We start from the raw sequence: 11995 nt of genomic DNA, 5'->3' as shown, positions 1-11995 counted from the left end.
TCTTGGTGTCTTTTGTGTTTATACTAAGTTAAGCTCTAACATCACTAGATGTCTTTTGTAAAAACATCACTAGATGTCTTTTGTAACTTCTGAAGAACATCATTAGATGTCTTTTGTAAAAAAAATTTATAATTTTAATGGTATTTGAATGTTTAAATTAATTATTATGTTGTTTAATGCTTTAAATTTGATTTCAAATTATTAATCAGTACAGTTTAAAAAATAAATCAAAATAAATAATAAAGCCACAGAAAAGCACATATAAATTTGTGGCAATTTTTAAAATAAAACCACAGATTTCCACATAATAAGTTGTAGTTATACAAGCCACAAATACAAATAATTGTGGTTATTTTGTGTCTAAATTTCCACAAAACGTTTTGTTGTTATCAGTAGAAATAAAGCCATGATTTTAAGTGGCACGAGTTGTGGCTAATAAAACCACAAAAAAATTGTGGCTATTTGCGTATTACATCCACGATTAGTTTTGTGCCTGTTTGTAGAATATTCTCTACGGTTTAAAATGTTGCTTTTTGTAGCAAAAATTGCAACGAATCCGAGTTAACGCTATTTGTGGCTATTCTCCACAAAAACCGTTTGTGGCTATTCTCCACAAAAACCGTTTGTGGCTACGTCGTAGAAGCACAGCAACAAATAACAACGCTTATTCGATTGCCACAAGCCCGTAGTTAACGAAATTTTTTTGTAGCGATTTGTGGCTAAGCTTTAAATAGCCACAAATATTAAGCGATAGCCACAACATTTTTCATGGCTAATTACAGAATTTCTTGTAGTGGCAGAGAGAACTCTCTAGCTAGAGAGCTCTTGTTGTAACTTTCAGCAAGAGAGAACCAGACCTCGCAAGAGGTTGAGAGTGTGTGGGATGTGCTCAGAACTTCTTCAGAGAGAATTCCAAAGATCCAGGATCTGACGAGCTGATCGGAGCAAAACCAAAATTCAAACTGTGGGTTCGATTCCACAGTCTGAACATCGCCATTGACGAAACCCAGAAGCTTTTGGCTAGACAGAAGACTCGAACTGGGTTTTCCAGAGATGGTAGTTGTTATCAGTGAGTTTCAGAGTCACCAATCTCAACACATGGACATTGCTCGGGAAGGGATATGGATTTAGGTTATCAGCCATTGAAGCACCCGTTAAGGTTTACAATGGCTCTGATACCATGTGAATGTGACAAAACAAGAACAAGATTGAAGCTTTTACTGAAATATACTTCAAACTTAAGGAAATACAAAAGGTTTACAGTGAACTTAAATAGAAAGCATTGAACGATCTAGAGGGTTTCATCTTTTCAGCTGCATCCTTATCATCATAGCTGTAAAGTGTATCAGTCAAGACAAATGGACAAAAGAGAGAGAAAACGGTTCTCCAAGATTGTTTCTTCTTTTCTCGTACGTTCTGCTTTTCTTCTATTCTGAGTAGAGAAGAGCTGACGCTTGGACTGTAGAATATTCATAGTTGGGCTTGCTTCAGCTTGGGCTTGCTTCAGTTTGGGCTTCAGATGACACTTTGTCGAGACCCAATAGTGTATTGTCACTAACAATTGACAGGTACTCGAGACCCAACACTTAAATTGTAACATTGCAAGAAAGAACATAACCAATGGTAAAAGTCATGATAATATCTTCCATACTCTTTTTTCAATATCTTTCATACTCATTTACCTTTTTCCAAACGCATTTACCAATGAAGTGCCTCTAAGAATACCCTCATTATAAAACTATATGTAGACTATTTGGACAAAAAGTTTTCAGAAGAGAAGGATAGTATGAGTGAAATTGTCGATCGTGAATCTTTCTAAACTGATTCAATTTGATACAAGTGTTGTTCAGTGTGGTGCATTTAAAATCTTAAATGTAAATGGTCGGTTACAAAACTATCTTATAATAATTTTCTTAATTTATAGTAATTAAAAATATAGAAAAACATAAGTTGAGGCGATATAGCTAGCCTAGGCCCATTGGTATCCATAATAAATAATAAATAATAAATAAACTAAGCAAAGAAGAACTGAACAGCGAGGTAGTCTTCATTATTCAGGAAGAAAAGCAACAAAACCCTTAGTTGGTTCAAAAACCCTAGTTTCTTCCTCCTCCTCTTCAATGTCTATGACTCGATGAGGCTCATCGTATACGCTTTGAATCTTCTCCTGAAAATGCTCTCTACTTTTTTCCTTCTCTCCCCAAAATGTATTTTATCTTGTATTTGTTTGAATTAGTTTTCAACTAATGTAGTGATCCTTTTTGTAGAGGAGTTTGAAACTGTTTTTTTTTGTATGTATTCAAATTGAACATTATGAATGTGTTTTCAATATTGCTTAAAGATTATAAAACAATTAGTTTAAGATTCGTGTCTTGTTTAACATTTTTTACATATTATAAAACAAAATAATAAATATATGTTGATTAATTGAAAAACTATTAACTGTTACATGTATAATTAAATTGACACAAATTTATAAATTAATTAAATCACTTTTGTTTATTTACAATCATTTTGTGGTAAATATATTTAAACAATTACTTTCTTTAGTTTGTATTGTATATGATTAAATTTAAATAATATTATCTTAGATATAATATAATATATATTTAATATGACTATCTATGAAATGAAACTTCCTAATCATAAGATTTTATGTTCATTTGTATTTTAACAGCATTTTTTTAATGTGGACTTTTAATATTTTTAATAATTTATAATCTTTCTTAAAAATTCAATGCAAATTTGAAATTTAAATATTAAGTTCTTAATCTCAAAAATTTTAAACCATTGATCACGAAATTTTCAATGTGAGACTTTTAACGGTTTTGTAATTTATAGTCGTTTTAAAAAATTCAAAACAGAACATATACGAAAAATCTAAATTTTTTAAGTGGTTGGTATGATTGTTTAATTTATTTTAATAATAATATATTAAACAAAAATAATTTAGGATATGTAAATTGTTATCAAATCTTTATTATTAAAATCACTAATTGTCAAATATATATTTTATTCACTTTTGATAATTTCGTATATTTTATTTAAGGAAAGAATGAAAAATATTAGTTGTAGATTGTTAATAAATTTATAGTTAATTTAGTAAAAAATATATAATATATTTTTAGTGGACCAATATTTTTTGAGAAAATGATTAGGATAGCACTAAAAAATTTTTTATCACAAATATAGCATTTAAGAATAAAAATGACCAAAATAGCACTTAATGTTTAATCAAAAGAGATAAATATACGCTTATACTCCAATGGTAAATTAATTTAGACATTAGGGTTTAGAGCTAAGGGGTGGGGTTTAGGATTTAGGGTTTAGGGTTTAGAGTTTAGAGTTTAGGGTTTAGAGTTTAGGTTTTAGGGTTTAGAGTTGGGGAGTGGAGTTTTGGATAAGATTTCAAATTTTAAAAAATAAAAAAAAATTAAATTTTTCAAAAGATAAAAAGTTATTTTGGTCATTTTAATTTTTGAGGACTATTTTTGTGACATAAACTTAGAAATGTGTTATTTTGGATATTTGCCCATATTTTTTTTTATAGATTTTAAATAGCACTCGAGTGATGACACGTGTTATAACTAAAGTGTTGTTATAATGTTTTTTTAATATATAGAGGATGTGTTGCCAAACAAAAATTTAATTAAATAGGACTATTATAGTTATCAAATTTTGTTTTTTTTAACATCAAAAGGGTAGTTATCAATTTATTATGTATTCACTTAAACATTAGTTTATATGCGAGTTAAAAAAAATATTTTTAAAATATATAAAAATAGTCCCTTGTTAGTTTCGGGCAGATGTCTTGTGAGAGTCTCCGAAACTGACTGGCTCGGAAAGAGGTGTGGGAGTCTGGATCCAGGTTCGGAGATCTCTTACAGCGTACCGATTAGCTCAGGTTCGGATTCCCTCTTTGTCCACGGTTTGAATAGCCGTTAGTTAATCTCTCTCTCACCAGTAAACTCAAAGCTACGACGATCCAATTTCTAGATGAATCTGCAACTTCTGGAGTCGAATTTGTGATTAAAAATAAAAAAAGGTTGATTCTTACCAAATGGATCTTGATTTTCGAATCTGTCTATGTATTTGGCCAGTTTAGGGTTTGAGATGGGAGCTAGGGTTCAAGTGCAGCACTACAATTTGGGATCGGCTGATTCATACATCGGTAGCTCTCTACACGATCTCAACTCCGTTGATGGTCCCCCGAGAGATATCGGAGGCGCCGTTGTTCGTGACGGCGACAGCTTGGACAACGACGGCCATTCCTCTTCCGCGGTGTGTACAAATTTCTCAACCTTTTAGGGTTTATAGCTCAATTTAGTTTCTAAGAAATGAATTGAAGTTGTGGGTTTCACATGTTTAGTCTAAAGCTTTATTTTGTGTTTTCGAGAAATAGCTAGGCAGTAGTTAGTCGCTCTCAATGTTCAAGAAATCGCTAAGCGGTGGTGGTTAGGCGTTTTATAGAGGATTAATGTTTCGACAGGCATCGTAGAACGCCTAGACAGAGCTTTTAAAAACTCGGTTTGAAAAAATTGTTTCCAATTTTCCTAAACCGATTTTTAGAACACTAGGAGCTTTTATTGATTAGGCAGGCTCATAATCGGTTTGAACGCCTGACCCGATTTTTAAAGATATCGGTTCAGTATTATTCGTTTCGCTTAGGCTCCGATTTGCTGCTTAGCCGCCTCGTGGACCGATTTTTAGGACTTTGGTCCTGGGAGGTATTCAATGGCTTTGGCTTATGTCTCGTTTCAGGACTATCTGCATATCATATCTCAGCTCTAGGGTTTATGAGTAGCTTTAGCTAAATGAACTGAACTTATGCAGAACTGTATGCACGAATCATACACAAACTCTCTGCAAATCCACAATGACGGAGTTGAAGAAGGTGGATCTAGCATGGATAACAAGGAGCCTTCAGGAACTTCTTACAATATGTTAACCATTGAAGGTAATAAAGATCATCTCCATCTTTTGACTTAGGAGAAGCTTCTTGATTCTTTATCTTGTTTTTATTTCAGATGTTTCACCAATTGAATCAGCACGAGGGAGGTTTCTCCAAATCATCGTGGATTACTTTATTAGCCAACATGTGGTTGAAGTCTGTGAGAACAAGCGTGATCATGAAACCGATTCAGGTAGTAGTAATAAATCCAAGAGGAAGTCGGATGATACACAGTATGAAGGTGACCCGAGTTTTGCATTGCCGTTGATGTATATTGCAAACTTATACGAGACTTTGGTTGGTGAAGCAAATGTGAGAGTTGGTTCATTGAATGGTATAAGGGAGAAGACCCTTGGGGTTGCTCTTGAAGCAGCAGGTGGCTTGTATAGAAAACTAACCAAGAAGTTTCCCAAGAAAGGTATTTGTATCCTCAACTTGATTAGTTTTGAGCAGTGTTTTGAGGCAAATTCGTCATAACCGAAACTATTTTCTCAAATCTGATTTATGCGACTTAAATCCATTTAAAACTGGTCTAAATATGTTTTACTAAACAATAATGTTAAATCTAATTTCTAAATTTTATATATCTAATTTTTATAATTCATCAAAATAATTTTATAATTAAACCAAAAAACCAAAAAAAAAATTAATTTAAATGTTAAATATTAAAAATAAATCAGTAATTCCTTAACATTTCTTGAAAACTGTTTGTTTGTGTGATTGTCCTTATTCATTTACAGGTACTTGCATGTACAGAAGAAGAGAACTTGCAACATCACTTGAAACAAGGACAAGGTTTCCAGAATTGGTAACACATGGAGGAGAGAAACGAGTTCGGTTTGTGGTGGTGAATGGTTTGGATATTGTTGAAAAGCCGGATGATATACCGGTTGAAGATGCTGAATGGTTGGATCATCAGTTTATAGTACTATTGTTCAATTGTATGTGAATGGTGAATCATCAGTATATATAATTGGATATTGTCACTGTAGGTTTAAGCGATTAACAGGCCGCAATGAAGTAGCTGTCTCCGCTAGAGATTATAAATTTTATTGCCCTCGACACAAGCATAGGCGTGTTAATAGTTCTGCCTGCAGCATCCATGGCTTGCCTGTAAGACCAATCAACACACGTTTTTCTGAGTTCAAAAAACAAAGTGACATTGTTATTTTTTTTGTTTTCATTGTTAAGCAGACATTTCCAGGTATGGATCCATCGACTTTAGCTACTGTTAGTGAAGTAAGTACATACTCCTTCCAAATCTCCTAATACCCTTGCAGCAATGATCTTGAGCTCATCATGTTTTATCATATGGTATTGCAGGATCAAAGTCAACAACAACACACTCCTTCTCCTTCCAAACATCACATGTCATCTATGTCTCATCATCCTCATCAGTATCACCAATCTATTCACCAGAGCCACCACCAACATCATCAATCTATTTACCAAAATCAACACGCAGCCACACATTTTCCCGGTCAAAACCATCAATGCGACCCTGAACTGTCTCAAGCCCAACACCAGTCACCATCTATTTCGCAGCACATGGCTTGCTTGCAGCCCCTCACCGGAGGCCATGTCATGGTACAAATCTTCCAGAACTCAAACTCAAAACTACCATTTAGATAATTTCAGATCATCATATATGTTTATCTTGTTTTCCCATAGGCAACTGGTCCTGCGAAATTCTGTGACCAATGTGGAGCACAGTACCTGAGAGAAACCTCCAAGTTCTGCTCAGAGTGTGGTGCCAAGAGGCTTGGGATATAGCAGAGACAGATTTGAATCTCGTTTAAGTTATAAATTGACAAGAAGATTAGTGTTTCAGGGTTGAAAAGAGGGAATGAAGTATGTATGAGCTGGCTAATTACTGACCTCTGAAGTAGTTGATTAAAACTCTGTTAGTTTCTGATCTTGGGAAATGCAAATTTGTAAGCCTTTACATATGCTTATGGCTATGTCAAAACGTATATAACCAAAACAATGAAAATAGTGTAATTTTGAGGAATATTCACAGTATGCTTATTCCCTTCCATGGAGCATTGATTGATCATATATGGAAGGAAAAAAATGTGGTTGCCCAAGAGTTAGCCTGTAGTGTCATTAGAGACCAGCACTACCAATCCTACATAGCTCAAAGAGACCTCACTTGGCTCAAAAGTCTTCTTTCTGAAGCTCAAACCTAATCCTATCTGATTGGTGTCTGCTGGCATGGTTTATTATTAGTCTTTCTTGCTTTCTTTTGAACTTCTTTCAACTTTGGTTTGATTTCCTTAGTCTCTGACTTTTTGGGTTTGTAATATTCTAAGACCTATATGGTCTTTACTTTGAGGTAATTTTTTAAAACAGTGTTAAAAAATAGGCTGAGCACAAACCCTATTGATCACCGAGTCTCTCTAGAAACCTAATGTGTTCATCAGCCGCTAAAGTAACATTAAAATCTTCCAATATGATCAGTGGGATATTGAAATCCACCAAATAGTTTCAAACATTCTTAAATTTTTCCCAAAAAAAACATTTGATGCTGGCGAAAATGGAAAACGTACAAACAAAGTACATGTAAACTTCGCAGATGCACCTTCCCGTGGTTATCGAGAATTGATTAGCAGGGCGCGCCGGAGAATTGGGTTAAGCGAAACGTTATGTAATTTGTAAGTTGGATTATTTTGTTCAAGTCGATTTGTAATCAAATTAATACCTTATCCCCGATTTCGAGTTTAATAAATAAAGAGAACACTTCGAGACGAATTCGTTGATATTATAAACAAAATGTGCCTAGGACTCTTGTAAAGATGTCACAAAAATTGGATCAGATCAAACTTACCAAAGGATTTATGTGCAGTTCACGTAATTATATTCATAGTTATTGATATAATGGTTTAGCTAGCTGTGACAATTCATAAACCAAATGTTATTACGTTTGCTATATTGTTGAAGTTACATGTATTCCATGCAGAGAATGGTACTCCCATATTATTAGTACTTCCGTCTTACAGAAACTTCTTGCTCTTTTCTAAAAGGGAAAAACACATGGCTTCTGTAAGATCTTATTTTTATCACCCCAGGGGCGGAGGCAGTGTTTAAGGAGTAAGCTGACCCACTATTTTTAAAAATATATTTTATTTTTATTTAATAAAATTTTAAATATTTACTTTTACTTAAAAAAAAATTTTATTGCTTAATGAAAGTTGGACACCAGTAAAAAAAACAACCTCAGTACAAAAAGTTTCTGCTCCGCCACTCACTCTAAACATCTGGAAACACTTGGCTTCTTTAAGTTCTTATTTCTAGAAACACTTGGTTATTGCTCCAACATCTATGAACATAAAAACATAAAGTATTTTATAGTAGCTGTATAATTATCTATAATCATCAGCCTACTACTACTTCATACATACCAATCACCTAGTATTAATAACCCGGTTTGATCAGAATCATCGAATTAACGTAATTAGATATCTATGTAGATGCATCTTGATTTTCTTTAAAAAAAAACAAATATTAGAATTTAACATTACAATAAAACCAAAAACACACAAATCAAAGACTTATTCAAGAACACATAAAACACACACAGAAGCACAGTACAACATGGTACTGTACGAATATTAGATAGAAAGAAACAAACATGAGACGAGATGATGGATTGAAGATTTTGAGTTATGAGTCTCGATCGATGGATGGATCAGCAATGTCTGGTGCAGTAGCAACGACGACGGAACCCACGGCATTTGCCTCCATGAAAACCTTCGTTGTGGCACACATTTGCGCAGTTGTGTCTGCTCACACAAAGACCCCTGAACTTATGGCTCTTCGACTCACACGTGCGTGCCTCCACGGTGACTGGACCCATCCCTATACAAAACGAACACATACTAAAACACTTTCTTTAGACCATAGCTTAGTTTCATGTTCTCATGCAGGATGTCCTATTTATCTTCAAAGTTTATGGAAGAACGAGTATGTTCGCTAAACAACACAACCAAAGCCCATAGTCAACTGAATTCGTGTGGGGATGAGAAGGGATAAAAACCAATTTTTTCTAAGAGCATTCACAGAATAATCGTCAGAAAACATGAATAATTATATATATGTGGATTTATAGTAGATCCACAAATATAAATATGTTATCAAACGATTAAACATATTTGCATGCATACATGCATAGTTAGATATTAAGGTGTAGGAGCAATGAACCTGAAGCAACGAATATCATGAACATGAGGAGAACAGCTGAGATCAAACGCAAAGAAAGCTTCATTTTGAAAGAGGGGAAGAAAGTTTAAGAGAGAGCGAGACTTGGAAAAGGGAACAATTGTTAAGTGCGTGGTGAGCTAATGAGGAAGGTGGCACTATAAAAGGGACTATAAAGCGGTATAAGAACGATCGAGAATATTGATTACTTTATTACGTAATCGAGTTTTTTAGTATTTAGTTGATATGTTTGAATGTATTTTTATAAAACCATAGTGAAAGGTATAATCTTTTTGAACCATTATCAAATTTGAGATTCCCTATTGATTGTTGCCACAGTGGTGTGACGACGTTTTGTCGATTTTCTCTTTATTTTCCTTGCTTTTCACATTAACTAGGTGTTAATGAATTTTTTAAATCTAATTTATATTTAAAAATAAATTTTGTTAAATATTATAGATTTTACTATTTTCTTACTAATATTTAATATAAATTTGATATATATTAAAAGAAAATTCTCTTAAATAGATCTTTTTTTAGTTTTTGTCACAAAAATAGACTTCAAAAACTAAAATGACTAAAATAGCATTTTTTATTTTGAAAATTTTAATTTTAATTTTATTTTTAAACCCTTAACCCCACCCCATTAACTCTAAACCCTAATGTCTAGATTAATTAACCCTAGGGGTATAAGTGTATATTTAATTCTTTTGATAAAACATTTAAGTATATTTTGGTCATTTTTATTTTTAAAATCTATATTTGTGACAAAAACTTTTTTAAGTCTATCCGAGAGAATTTCTCTATATTAAAAGATTGTAAATTTTTTTGAAAGCTTTAGTAATACAAATTGTATAATTATACAAAATAATAATATTTCGAAATTTAAAATGTTATATATGAATATAATTATTTTATAGATAATGTATGAGTTATTACCATATTTTGAAAAAGTTTACCAAAAATAAATATCAATATTAAATGTAATATATGAATTATTACCATATTCTAATAAGTTTGCCAAAATATAAATCAACATTAAATGAAATTATCCATGTCATATTTTTCCGGAAGCCATATCATCCATTTCAGTAACCATATCATATTGTTTTGTAAAATTGATTGTAAAAAAGACATGTGGCAAAATCACTTCGCAAATATAGTTTAGGAGATTTGGTTCATTAATTAGCTTTACCGACACAGTGTAAATTTAAGGAAATTTTAGACTACCATTAATAAGAGTTTGTAGATTTTTTTCTACATTATATTAATATTTAAATAAATAAATATTAAAAATTATTACGTCAAAAAATTTTACCTGGGAGATTTTAATATAAATTTCTCAAATGTTATAAAATTCATTTCAAATTTTTACAAATCAAGAAAAACTTATAAAGTAAATCGATAACTGAGTGAGTTAGAAAATGTGGAGTCCACCCAATACAGTAGTGGCCACGTGAAAAAGCAAGTACACCAAGTGAAAGTAAAAGTAGGGATCTATTATCGTTCCAAAAAGAACAAACCTGTAAAGGTTGTATAGAAGTAAAATTGGTATTTTACACACTATTTTAGGAAAAACGCAAAAGAAACTCAATTAGTAAGTAATACACCATACTTTTACCATCATTAGTGGTTATATACTTATATATGAACGCTAATTCGAGACTACTTGTTCCAAACCAAATAAATATTTCTGTGGAGAAATGTATTTAGCTGAGATAAAAGAAAGAAATGCACTATTTTCACATGGGGAGTGGCAGACAAAAAGTTGCTTAATATTCTCTTTACTCGTGTGACTTATATAGTTGTGCACCATTTCCTTTAAGTTGTCTCGGAGTTTGGTTTCATATATTTCACCCAAGTTTCTGGATGGGCTTAGGTGGGCTTAGTTTTCAAGTTGTCTCGGAGTTTAACGGATTTAACGGATTTAACGGATTCAAGGAATTAATTAACCTTTTCAATTCAAAACAGATTTCGTTACAAAAGAGATTGTGAAAGCTACAAGAAATCTATATTTATATAAGTATTAGACCGTCTTATTTAGACCGAGAAAAGGAAATCATATTCCTAATAGGAATAGGAAATAGTACATATCCTAAATACATATGGAAAAAGATAAACATCAAGTATAGATAAATATAAACTCTCATTCGCCTAAGTCATTAGCGAATGGGCCGGACGGTTTGGGCCTGATATGGGTCGATCACCACTTGGTTTATAACATTCCTCCTTTATCGACACATCCGGTTCTGGGCTTGTAACATGCTTAATGTTGCCTCATTAAAACATTTCTAGGAAAACCCAGTGGGACAAAACCATGGATAAGGAAAAAGAGTACAACACATGAACTCTCCCTGACTTGTACCCCCGTGTATGTTCTTCAAGTTGGCGCATGGACAATTTGATAGTTTAGCTTTACGGGTGCCAAGTCTTGAACTGATCCTTTAATTGGCACGTCCCAAACTGATAGATAAATTTCATGGACGTGTGGTTGGTGTAGACATGGTGAAGAAGTCGGCTGATATATCATATGACTGAACTTGTAGTCCTTTGAGCTTCTTGAACATTGATGTAGGAATAGCTCTTGCCGAATTGTAACTTGAGTTATCTTGTAACTCTCATATCTTTTGGAACTTCATTAAGACATGGTCAAGACGTGCATCTTTGCAGCTGACCACTCTATGTCCTGGTCGGACGGATGGCACTCGACCAGTACTCGGATGGACCTCTAATCTGCGATCAAACTTTACTCGCAAGTCCTCTCATGTCCCACAGATCCTCTAGTCACATGGCTTTGCCATACCGTGGACACTTTAATATATATTGAGTCATCGACCCAAACACATA

General features: G+C 33.1%; 2 protein-coding genes across 5 annotated transcripts; one reads left to right on the top strand and one right to left on the bottom strand.

Annotated features, from left to right (window-relative positions):
• The first annotated feature begins 3801 nt into the window (after positions 1-3801).
• On the top strand, positions 3802-6964 carry LOC106313694 (uncharacterized protein At2g02148). Of its 4 annotated transcripts, XM_013751588.1 has the most exons (10): positions 3802-3904; positions 4101-4281; positions 4834-4957; positions 5028-5144; positions 5259-5369; positions 5692-5857; positions 5944-6064; positions 6143-6190; positions 6275-6538; positions 6623-6964. In XM_013751588.1, the coding sequence occupies exons 2-10, from the start codon at positions 4114-4116 to the stop codon at positions 6722-6724; spliced, it is 1221 nt and encodes a 406-aa protein (XP_013607042.1). In that variant the 5' UTR covers positions 3802-3904; positions 4101-4113; the 3' UTR covers positions 6725-6964. The 4 variants fall into 4 exon arrangements, with proteins under 4 accessions (XP_013607042.1, XP_013607039.1, XP_013607040.1 ...); XM_013751585.1 differs by having other exon boundaries at positions 4106-4281; positions 5028-5369; XM_013751586.1 differs by having other exon boundaries at positions 5028-5369; positions 6146-6190.
• Positions 6965-8484: 1520 nt separating this feature from the next.
• Positions 8485-9302, bottom strand: LOC106316032 (defensin-like protein 1). Its single transcript, XM_013753895.1, has 2 exons — positions 9152-9302; positions 8485-8809 (listed from the first exon to the last, which is right to left on the bottom strand). Exons 1-2 carry the CDS (start codon positions 9213-9215, stop codon positions 8640-8642), a joined length of 234 nt encoding a protein of 77 aa, XP_013609349.1. The 5' UTR covers positions 9216-9302; the 3' UTR covers positions 8485-8639.
• Positions 9303-11995: the final 2693 nt, after the last annotated feature.

The sequence above is a fragment of the Brassica oleracea genome, chromosome C9, assembly GCF_000695525.1.
Source record: "Brassica oleracea var. oleracea cultivar TO1000 chromosome C9, BOL, whole genome shotgun sequence".
Classification (NCBI taxonomy): Eukaryota; Viridiplantae; Streptophyta; class Magnoliopsida; order Brassicales; family Brassicaceae; genus Brassica; species Brassica oleracea.
This window is presented reverse-complemented; position numbering and strand designations above follow the sequence as displayed.